Source organism: Zootoca vivipara, chromosome 3, assembly GCF_965207765.1.
Source record: "Zootoca vivipara chromosome 3, rZooViv2.hap1.1, whole genome shotgun sequence".
In the NCBI taxonomy this organism is placed as follows: Eukaryota; Metazoa; Chordata; class Lepidosauria; order Squamata; family Lacertidae; genus Zootoca; species Zootoca vivipara.
In genome coordinates, this window is record NC_142586.1 from 97,304,060 (window position 1) to 97,315,389 (window position 11,330).

The window sequence follows — 11,330 nt, forward strand, 5'->3', positions numbered from 1 at the left end:
GAAAGACGTAGTTCTTGATAAACCTGCGAAATCAGTTTGCTCAAACCCCCAAAGAGAAGCCAAGGGGGGAAGAAATCAACTCTTTTAAAAATGAGCAGAGTTGTCATAGTATCTTGGGGTGAGAGGGAGAAATCTAAAAATTAATATATTTCATTTATCCTTCATTTCTTCTGTCTCATGATCCCTTAGTTGAGCCGTGGCTGAGCAAAGAATTACCCAGCATTATGCTGTACAATTAATCTCTCCCGTCACTTTCCAGAGAGGTAACTTAGCCTCCTTCCAATAAGGGGACATGTGGCAATTGGTGCCATTTGCAGAAACCCAAGTAGCAGTGGCCCTAGAGAAGCTAGTTCTAAAAACAAAGCTCTTGGGGGTTTAAGAGAGTGGTGTGTGTCCAATTTTAATCCAGAAGATAGGTGTGCTTCGCTCCATCATAAATTTGTGTTTGTTATGTTCAAAGTAGTTCACTGGTTTTGTACCACTGCTGAAACAAAAAACAACAGTAAATCTTATTCCATATTACCCATGAAAGAGACACATCAGACAGAAGTGCAGCATTTGTACTGCTGTATTTATTCCAAGGTTAAAACCAATAGAATTTTATCTTAGAGAGATGGGGGAGTGGGAGGGGGGACCATGGTGGAGTCAAGTGTTTCTACACAGAACCTGTCTTTGAACGCAACACTCCGCTCCCAAGAGATGGCTCGTGGAAATGGAATGAAGTGTACAGATCAGGCATCTGCAAACTGCGGCCCTCCAGATGTTTTGGCCTACAACTCCCATGATCCCTAACTAACAGGACCAGTGGTCAGGGATGATGGGAATTGTAGTCCAAAACATCTGGAGGGCCGCAGTTTGGGGATGCCTGGTACAGATCATCAGAAGAAAATGTCAGGAGCTAATCAAAACAACATAGCCGTGCTGAAACAACTCCACAAAAATCACAGTCAGGCTCATCACATAATTTGAGAAGGGGCCTAAATGGTAGATTCCAGTGAGAATTATCAAGCTAAATAATTTCAGGTTGCCATTTTGAATCAGCCGAGTAGTTCAGTCCATAATCTTTTCTTCTGCAAGTCAAATGCACTTTCAGCAAGATTTTCAAATGCCCTTGTCCCTAAAAGGTCACCAATCAACGTAACAACTTCATTTCTAGTTTGCACTGTCAATTCAGCCTGCCCTACTGTCAGGAACCTCTCTTATTTTCAAGTCAAGGGTGTGAAGACTAATCTTCAAAACTACACAGGAGATAATGGCTTTCTTCTCAACTTCTGGTATTAATTTTGCTCCTCTTCTCCTAAGCGTTAGAAGGTCACCATTTCCTGAACTTTTCGTAAACCCCAAATCGAATCTCTAGAATTTGCAACATACAATCACATGATTGAAGTGTAATGGCAGAAGGTTAAGTGCAAGTCTTCCTTCCAGTGGATAGTCATTAGTCTCTATTAATCAGGGATCATTCATTTCATCTTTCTCGGGTTGGCCGCCATGTAGAGCGCTATCAGACAGTAGATGGCCCCTCCTATTGTTAGTGCCATCGTGGTCCGGTAAAGTAGCTGATCAGGAAGGCCCCGTTTCAGGTGCACTGGCAAACCATCGGGCTTCTGTTATCAATGAAATATATACATAAGAATTAATAAAGGCAAGCACATTACCATCCCCCAAGCTAAAGTCTATTCGTACAAAATGTGAGTGAAAGCTGCTAAACCAATATAGCAGCTAGCTTTTCTACAAAGTAAGGGATTTTTCTTGCTTGACATTTTTGGTCGGAGCCTTGGGCCTGGTCGTCAGAGCCAAATATAATACTTAGAATAGAATTCACCACTTGGCAGTGGGAGGTAGGTGTGTGTGTTGGGGGGGGGGGGTAATCTCAAATGCCCCCCACTCCCCCAAAGTAAGTAGGCTTCTACTTATGACTTCAAAGATGATCCTGGAAACATGGTACTTGCTGGTGAAATCAACCAGAGAAGCTGCCAAGAAAAGGAATCTGCGAGCAGAGGCTATGGCTTCGGTGACTTGCATAAGTTCCTGACCTTTCTCATGACAGCACGGAGAGATTACTCAAAGCAAATATTCTTTATACAGGTTCTTGATAATTAAGTGTAGCCCACCCAAATATTCTTTATACAGGTTCTTGATAATTAAGTGTAGCCCACCCAACTCCATCCAGTTTAAGGGCAGAACACACCCACACACAGCCCAGCAAATGTGTTCCACAACACCTTCTAAAGCCCTGGGAACCTTTAGCAGAGGTCCATGCATATTAACTACGTATATTAGCCTGTGTCACAGGGCAGGCACATGCAGCTCAGTGGCATAGCTGCCAAGTATCCCGTTTTCGCCGGGAAACCCCTTTTTCCTACCGTTTCCCAGCAGTCTCCCGTTTAGGTTTTTATCCCAATATTCTCCCTTAAATCTGCTTCTGCCGGCGGCCATTTTTCTGGTGCCGCTTTGCCCTTCTATGGGCACCAGAAAATGGCGGCGCCGGTGCCGGAAGTCGATTCTACGCGTGTCCGGAAACGCATAGACACAACTTCCGGTGGCGCTTTGCCCTTCTATGGGCACCAGAAAATGGTGGCGGCGGTGCCGGAAGTTGCTTTTACGCATTTCCGGTCATGCGTAGAAGCGACTTCCGGCGCTGGCGCCACCATTTCCTGGTGCCCATATAAGGGCAAAGCGCCACCGGAAGTTGCGTCTACGCAACTTCCAGTGTCGTGGGCTGCCGGTCCCGGATTTTTCCATCCAGGGCTTGGCAGGTATGCTCAGTGGTGGCATGAATGGCAAGTGGAGGGAAACAGACCCGACTTCTATAGGCTGTGCTCAATATTTAAGCAGCTGCACATGTAGGTCCTCCCTCTCCTTTCCTAACAGTTGGCCCTCCTGGGTCAACCCCGGGTTCAGTAACTGGCATCTCTAGCCACAAGGATCAAGTAACGGATGATGGGAAAGACCTCTGCCTGAAACCCTGGAAAGCCTCTGCCCACTGCAGAAGGTGATGCTGGAACAGATGGATGCAGAGTCTGAGCTGTTAAATGGCAACTTCTTAGGTTTCTGACACTGTGACATTTCATGTTTCCTGTCATTGGTAGCCAATCAGGGAGCACAGCGTTATGAAATCACGAGGAAGTTCACCACATCCAGACTTTATGGGAGGGGAAAGGGAAACTAAGGGAGGAACTCAATGTCACGCCACTATAAACATTCCAACTGAGCAAACATATCAGATTGCCAGATGGAACGATCCCCCTCTCCCCAAGATTGTTCTAGGGATTCTCCCAACCTCCACCTAGAGCCAATTTTGGGGGTGTACAGAGGGAGGAGATGGGGGGGGGAAGCTGCATGGCACAAGCAGAAGCCCATACATAGGGCTTGTGCTGATGAGGATCGTTACATGACTCCCACATCACATCTGCACTATTCACTTACACACAGTATAAAAGAATGTGACAGAATATTCCTTTAAGTGGCTAATTGCAGAAGATGCTTCCTGGCAAAGCATCACTAACTTGCGAGTCGTGAGGTTTCAAGGGAAAAGGAAATAACACCAATTAAGAGCAGGAGTGTTTTCCGAATAAAAACAGAATGCGAGAAAAAGTGAGCTTCTTAAAGATCTGTTATTCCATCAGAACAAGGGAGTTTTGCATATTCCATGCAAGGTGCTCCAGTGGTTTACTCTGATCTCAACTGCTAAGCCCACTGCATTTATTAGTAGTTGCATAACGTTAATAGCAATGTTGAACTGTTGGAGTTTAACCTGACTATGTAACTGCCCATGGGCAAGACTGACCTGAATATGGCAAGCATCTGCAACAGACTGGAGAAGCAAAAAAAGATTAGTGCTGAGTTTATTCGTTTCAGCAGATGTTGTCCAAGCATGTACAGTGTTCCTTCTTAAAAGTAGAAACTGGAATCTCGTCCAGAATTCTGAGAACTGCTACCATAGATGCATGAGTAGTGCAGAGAGAAATATATTGTGCAGCAACATACTGACATTACCAAGAGATGTTTCAAAAGCAAAAAAATGGGCTGCCAGGTTTTTGGGGAATGATTCTTAAATGTTCTCAGCAGCTCCTTTTCTCCATAATCGCCAGTTATCACTACTTGTGTACAAGCCTTTCTGCCCCCTTCATGTCTTTTCCCAGGTTCCAGTCTTCGCCTTCTCAGGGAGAAATTCCATGTTGCACCAAGGTGGCTGTTCTGTCGCAGCAAGCATTTTGGCCTGCGGGACAGAACGATCTCCATCCTCCTCCTCCCCCCATATGCTGTTCTGGGGACTCTCCCAAGCCAATTTGAGGGGAGGCATGCAAAGGAGAAGAGAAGGAGCCAAAGACCCAATACACAAGCGAAAACCCTCACCCAGGGCTTCTGCAGACAGAAATCATTAGTTGAATCCCACACATGGTCTTCGTCCCTGCCAAAGACCTTCAATTTCATTGAAAGCTTCAACCTTGTAAGAATAATCAAGCAAAGGCCAAACAGGATAATTTTCAGATACGGCATGGTTGAAGATTGGGCAGGGGGAAAGAGAACAGGAGAGGGAGAGAGAGAGGTGAGGAGGCAGCAAAGGAAATGACCTAGCGCTGAACTTACATTTAGCCTGCTGTAAAATTTGTTTCAAGTTCTTTTTAAAATACTGTTGACCTCTAATGTAGACATGGAAACATAGGTATTAGCAGCATTTTATCTACACTTCTTCAAGCCTCAAGCATTCCGCATCTCCAGTGACCAGACATAAATTCAACTAAGATTATTAACTGAATATTGTTTCTTCCCACCTGAAAAAACTTCTGCAGCTCCGGTACCCGGTTTTTACCAAGATACTCGACGGTGGACGGTACGTCTGAGGCAATTTTAGTTGGTGTTGCAAATATTAGAGTTGGCGACTCTGTAGATACAACTGGCTTGAGTCCCTGCACAAAATGAAAACGATTAAAACATTGTTTGCAGTGAGCACAGTTACCAGATACATTATCAGCTATATAAACAAGTGACCAGACAGTAAGAGACTAAAAAGCAAGAGTGTCTCTGGCTTAACCTTGGACACTGTACTCCACAGGACCATCCATGTTAAATGCAAGAAGAGACATTTAGAGAATTACGGTCAAGTGCATATCTACAGTCTGGAAACTGCCATTTACATTAGTGGACGCTTTGTTAGAAGCATCTTCACGCATTGAAAAGGCAAGTTATAAAAGTTTTGAATCAATAAATTGCCCTTTCTGCTTCACAATACAAGCTGAATCGAGTCTTTTTTTCTTAAAATTATCCAAATGAAGTCACCAGCACATATTGAAAAGAATCTGTCAAGAAGCCAACCCAAAGCAGCGAGAAAACAAAATTAGACTGGCAAAGTCTTCCTCTTCCAGATGCAGAAGCCAATGTTTCTCAACCAAGGGTAGCCAATGAGGTGCTCTCCATAGGTTGCTACTAGCCATGGGGGCTATGTTCTCCCTCCACTGTCAGGAGGCAATGCGCTTCTGAATATCAGTTACTGGAATCACAAATAAGGACTGTGCTATTGCTCTCAGGTATTGCTTGCAGGCTTCCCCTGGGCATCTAGCAGGCCACTGCAAGAACAACATGCTGGCGTAGATGGGCCTTTGGCTTGATCCAGCAGGACTCTTACATTCCAACTCTCATCAGCCCCAGACAGCATGTGGAGAGACCATGGCTCAAATCTCCAGCACACTATGAAGCTCAGCGAGTGACTGAACTTCCTGACAGTAAGAGCTGTTCGACAGTGGGATTTGCTGCCAAGGAGTGTGGTGGAGTCTCCTTCTTTGGAGGTCTTTAAGCGGAGGCTTGACAGCCATCTGTCAGGAATGCTTTGATGGTGTTTCCTGCTTGGCAGGGGGTTGGACTGGATGGCCCTTGTGGTCTCTTCCAACTCTATGATTCTATGACTTTGGGACAGCCACACTCTCTCCTGCCATAACCTAGCTCAGAGGTAATCCCTCTGAGAGAAATGACAAATCAAGCTGTTAGACTATGCTGAAATGGCAAAACTCAGAGACCAAGAAGACAAGAAATTCCAAAAAGAACGGGGAAAGTTTATACTGTAATTAATTTAGGAGACCACTGTAAGCAGATGAAAACATTAGCAGGATTTTAATCTCATTTGTAATGTAACAAACACTATGGACAATATGGATAGATACAAAACATAATTATGAAATGATATGCAGTCAGAAATGTTGACAATAGGACCCATGGAGGGGATGGGGGAAGTCTTGAGATTCAGAGTTATCTCATTCTATGGATATGTATTTGGTATTGTAACTAATTTACATTTGTAAAACCAAATAAAAATGATTAAAAATAAATAAATAACCTAGCTCAGAGGGCTGTTGTGAGATGGAGTTGGGGAGAGCAATGCATGCTGCCCTGAGCTTTTTCCAGAAAGAGTAGGATATAAATGAAATAAAATTTGTTAAATGACCCAAATCATCTTCTTTGGGAAGCAGGTCTCTGGCTAGGAATGGGCTCTGGAAATTCATAACTATTTTAACTCACATTTTATTTTTATTTTATTTAAAAAAAAACTACTCTCAAATTAATGGCAAAAATATATGCTATTGGAAAGGTATTGCTTTCTCAAAACAACAACCTTCCAACACCATGACCTCAGGCTAGCCTTCTTCAGGGTGTCTACCAATGTCCATGAACAGGGGAGGGCAAACAGCCATTGCTTACTGCTTCTGTACACATTTTCTGGGTTCTTACAACAAGAAGAAATGAGGCAGCAACAAGTGAGGAAGAGCAAAAGTTGGGTAGCTTCACACCAGGGCACACTGCAAATCTGGAGGGTGGCTGAATGCTACACTTGTCCTACTGTCGGTCTTTCCAGTATAACCCCCAGCAAGTCAGTCCCACTATGTTAGAACATAAGGAATAACAGAAGGTGAGCCCTGCTAGATCAGGCAAGTGGCTCACCTAGTCTAGCATCCTGTTCCCATGGGGAGCCAACTAGATACCAACCGGGAAGCCCACAAACAAGACCTGAGCGCAGCAGTATTGTCCCCTCTTGTGATTCCTTGCAACTGGTATTTAGAGGCATACTGCCTCTAACAATGGAGCCATCACGGATAGGAGCCATTGTTCAATCAGGCTTAGTTTCAGGATGTGAGTGTATAGGATTGCAGCCTCAGTCTAGTCAGCTGAACAGATGTGGGAGCTGACCCCCTCAATGCCAACAGGGATAGGAGTTTCATTCATAACAAGTCATTCATTTAGTCTTTCTTCCCCTTGAGTTTTGAATGCATTCGTGAACATCCGTTTAAAAAGAAAGTCAATTAAGAGATGAGCCTGCCACCTTCACAATGCAGTGTGTGTTCATTTAGGCATTCAAGCATTGCTGATGAGAACCAAAACACAGCTAATTCTGGAATGCTTTACTTCTTACATGCAGGCAGCTCACAAGACACTTACTCCTGAGCAGCTCGACTGAATTTAACAGAGCTACACTCAAGTAAAAAAAGACTGTGCAGCACTGCCAACAATTACCTACATACAGATTCCCTTCTTTATTATTCCAGACAGTGAGTGTGAACACAATATGCTTGGCATTAAATTTGCATTTTAACAAGGCTAATAAGTGCATGATTGAAATGAATGTCTACTAATTAGTTTTTGTTTGTTCATCTATCAAGCTGTCTGCCAATCACAGACATTTTCTGAAAATAATGTCCACTTGTCAGGTTAACTTTATGTAAAACTATATTTGCTTTAAAAAACATGTAGTGGGGAACTCACTCAACTCTATGGAATGCATTGGAAATCTATCCAAAGACAGACCCCACTCCTATTCTGCATATCTGTGAATGTATTCATAAAATACAAAAAATCTATATTCAGAAATATAACCTATGCTAAGCTACAGTTGAGAGGTATCTTTCTGATATGCACACAATGTGACACCCCCCCCCTGGCCATTTCACGATATGCTATGGTATCAGGGAATGGCCATAAATATTCTGTTTGGTGAGGAGGAACAGAACATTGATGAACAATGGTTTTTCTACAAAGGAAGTTAGCAGCCACTTTGGATGGGAGAACACCCATGGCTTAGCAAAAGGCACGTGCTGTGTTGGCAGCAATAGGTAGGGAGAGTGCAAGGATTATAGGGAAAGAAAGAGGAAAGCATAGCTTTCAAGTTTTCCCTTTTCTCGCGAGAAAGCCTATTCAGCATAAGGGAATTTCCCTTTAAAAAAAAAAGGAGAATTGACAGCTATGGGAAAGAGGCCAAGTAGGAAGAGAGTCCAGGAGATAAGAGTAACTAGAAGGGTGGGATACCCGAGAAACAAGATATTTAAAATAAGAGCACTGTCGTTGTCAGTGGAAAGGAAAGAAAGGAGAAAGGGTAACTGAGGCATGTGGATTGCTAGCAAGGAGAAGAGAGATAGGGAGCTGTATAGAGGTTAGTGTACTGTAGTCTAGGCAGTCAAGGGGACTGGAGTGTCACTTTGTGATATGAACTATTTGTCTAAAATATTTCAGGCTGCATTAATTAATTGTTTGGTTAAAGTATTTACAGGCCACCCCCATACAAAAGAATGAATAAATCGTGCTGCCAACACATAAAACATCATAAAAGGAACACCAAAAAAATCATTAAAACGACTGGCTCATCTAGTAGCTTCCAAGACACAGGCGTCAACTAAAAGCGCTCCGCAACATTTTTTCTAAATGTATGAAGTAGTGCACCCCATTTTATTTTAAAAGATGAAGTCATAAAACAAAAAGCAAGTTAAACAATTATTACAAAAAGTGGACAAATGACAAATAAAAATGCCTGCTGAATCGACTAGTGCAGGAGCTTTAGGGGGAAACAGCAGAGGCAAGTGGCTTCTCACATCTAAAGACAGGTTGTTCCAAAGCGGAGGAACCACCCAAGAAAGGGCCACGTGCTCCCGTCATTCTTCCAGCCTCTCCCTGTGAGGGTAGGCTCTAGAGAAGAGCCTGATTGTGTGACTGCAGCAAGTTCACTGTCTGATGTCTGGTAGAACAGGTTCCTTAGGAATCCAGGTCCCAGGCCATAAAAGGCTGTATAGGTCAAAAACAGCATCTAAAACTGGGCCCAGAAAAACATCAGTGGACACTGCAATTTAAATCCAGGCTATAAATTGCTTGATGCATTCCCCCACCTCCTCGCCCCTTGCATTTAAAGTACTGTGCTTGGCTTCCTCCCAAGAATCCTGGGAAAGACTGTAGAATCATAGAACAGTAGAGTTGGAAGAGACCCCAAGGTCATATAATCCAACTTCCTGTAATGCATGGATCTCAACAGCACCCATGACAGGCAGCCATCCAACCTCTGCTTAAAAACCTCCCATAGTTCACTAAAGGGCGCTGGGAACTGCAGCTCTGTGGAGAGTAAACTACACCTACAATTCTTCAGAGCTGTCCAGGTGGTGCAAACGTGCTTCAAAATGTGTGGTGCGGATGCGACCCCTGTTTTTGTTGCAATGCGTCATCCCCCCACCCCCCGCAACTAATTTCTCCAGATTTTTACTCCTCACTGTTCGTTTCATTTACCATATACTGCATTCTCTATACAGGGAAGCCTTTTAATGTGTAATGTTTTATTATGATTTTATGTATGTTGGAAACCGTGCAGAGTGGCTGGAGCAACTCAGTCACATGGGGAGGGTACAAAGAACAATAACTATAATATTTTAAATACTCTGCTGCAACACTCATTGACAACTATTATATTTCAAATACTCTCAGCTGCAATGCTTATTGACCACAACTATTATAAATACTCTGCTATGCTTATTGATGAGACAAAAGTTCGCCTGGCACCTTCATTATGCACCTGTAGGCACTAGGCAAAACTTTCCTCTTTAACCAGGCATTTGGTTGATCCGATTTACATCCTATGCCCTTTTAAAACATGGTTTTAAATTTTTACTTTCTTGGGTTCCATGATCACCGCAGATGGTGACAGCAGTCACGTAATTAAGACACCTGCATCTTGGGAGAAAAGCAATGACAAACCTAGACAGCATCTTAAAAAGCAGAGACATCACCTTGCCGACAAAGGTCCATATAGTTAAAACTATGGTTTTCCCAGTAGTGATGTATGGAAGTGAGAGCTGGACCATAAAGAAGGCTGATCACCGAAGAATTGATGCTTTTGAATTATGGTGCTGGAGGACTCTTGAGAATCCCATGGACTGCAAGAAGATCAAACCTATCCATTCTGAAGGAAATCAGCCCTGAGTGCTCACTGGAAGGACAGATCCTGAAGCTGAGGCTCAAATACTTTGGCCACCTCATGAGAAGACTCCCTGGAAAAGACCCTGATGTTGGGAAAGATTGAGGGCACAAGGAGAAGGGGACAACAGAGGACAAGATGGTTGGACAGTGTTCTCGAAGCCACCAACACGAGTCTGACCAAACTGCAGGAGGCAGTGGAAGACAGGAGTGCCTGGTGTGCTCTGGTCCATGGGGTCACGAAGAGTCGGACATGACTAAACAACTAAACATTGGGTTGCTTTTATTTTTATTAGGTATTTTGTGGTTTTATATCTTGATTATATTCTGTGACCCCCGGGTATAGGGTGGTATATAAATCCAATAAATTAATTATTATTATTATTATTATTAACAACAATATTATATTTCCAGTGCTCTGTTGCAACGCTTCCTTGCAATCCGCTCCATGGAATACCTGGTAGGCAGCCACAGAAGCGCGTGGAATACATGAAAGCCTGCTTCTTCATTCCGCCCCACCCTCCCCAGGGTCCCAGAACTGCAACCTTGGAGGCGCCCTGGCCCCGCCCTCCCATCGAAAACTGGACCTCATGGGGACCCGTAGGGAAGTCTCTCCTCAACAGCCCTGCACGCGAAGCGCCCCTGTGAAGGTCAAGCTCCCGGAGGCCCGAGCGCGCGCCTGCCTCCGTTACCTGCGGGGCGTAGGCGGCGGAAGCACCGGCCCCCACCAGCCTCTGCGTGAAGCCGCTGAACTTGTAATACATCCCGGCGCTCGGGGACGGCTGCCTCGCTCCGCCACGCGCGCAGCTCCGCTTCCCCAGCCTTACGAGCCGGCAGCTGGCCGCCAAGAGAAAGGGGTGAGTGAGAAAGGACCTCTTGTGCGACTAGGTCGTTCTTGGACCTCTTCCCCGAGAGAGGTGTCCCGCGCGAGTGCCTGAGGAAGTCAGTGCCACCGGACGACGAAAGCGGGAGCAAAGTTTACGGGGCAGTAAATGAAGACCCTAAGGCGACCCCGCCCTGGAATAGGTATTTTACTATTTTCGCGCTGTGGTTTCGTTTAACCAGCTTCGGAAGGAAGTCGCTTTCTAATCGGGCAGTGAGATAGACAACAT

At 44.5% G+C, this 11,330-nt stretch overlaps 1 protein-coding gene across 1 annotated transcript; it reads right to left on the minus strand.

Annotated features, from left to right (window-relative positions):
- Nucleotides 1-550: 550 nt before the first annotated feature.
- Nucleotides 551-11,053, minus strand: COX7A2L (cytochrome c oxidase subunit 7A2 like). The gene is made up of 3 exons (XM_035111222.3): nt 10,911-11,053; nt 4,776-4,910; nt 551-1,604 (listed from the first exon to the last, which is right to left on the minus strand). Exons 1-3 carry the CDS (start codon nt 10,980-10,982, stop codon nt 1,461-1,463), a joined length of 351 nt encoding a protein of 116 aa, XP_034967113.1. The 5' UTR covers nt 10,983-11,053; the 3' UTR covers nt 551-1,460.
- Between the last annotated feature and the right edge of the window lie 277 nt (nt 11,054-11,330).

Excerpts from the sequence above, each read along its gene's own strand:
- COX7A2L (XM_035111222.3), bottom strand. The coding sequence starts at position 10,982 with ATGTATTACAAGTTCAGCGGCTTCACGCAGAGGCTGGTGGGGGCCGGT. Across the intron at positions 4,911-10,910 it reads CCGCCGCCTACGCCCCGCAG|GGACTCAAGCCAGTTGTATC; the intron begins GTAACGGAGGCA and ends CATTTTGTGCAG. Across the intron at positions 1,605-4,775 it reads AGCTGCAGAAGTTTTTTCAG|AAGCCCGATGGTTTGCCAGT; the intron begins GTGGGAAGAAAC and ends CATTGATAACAG.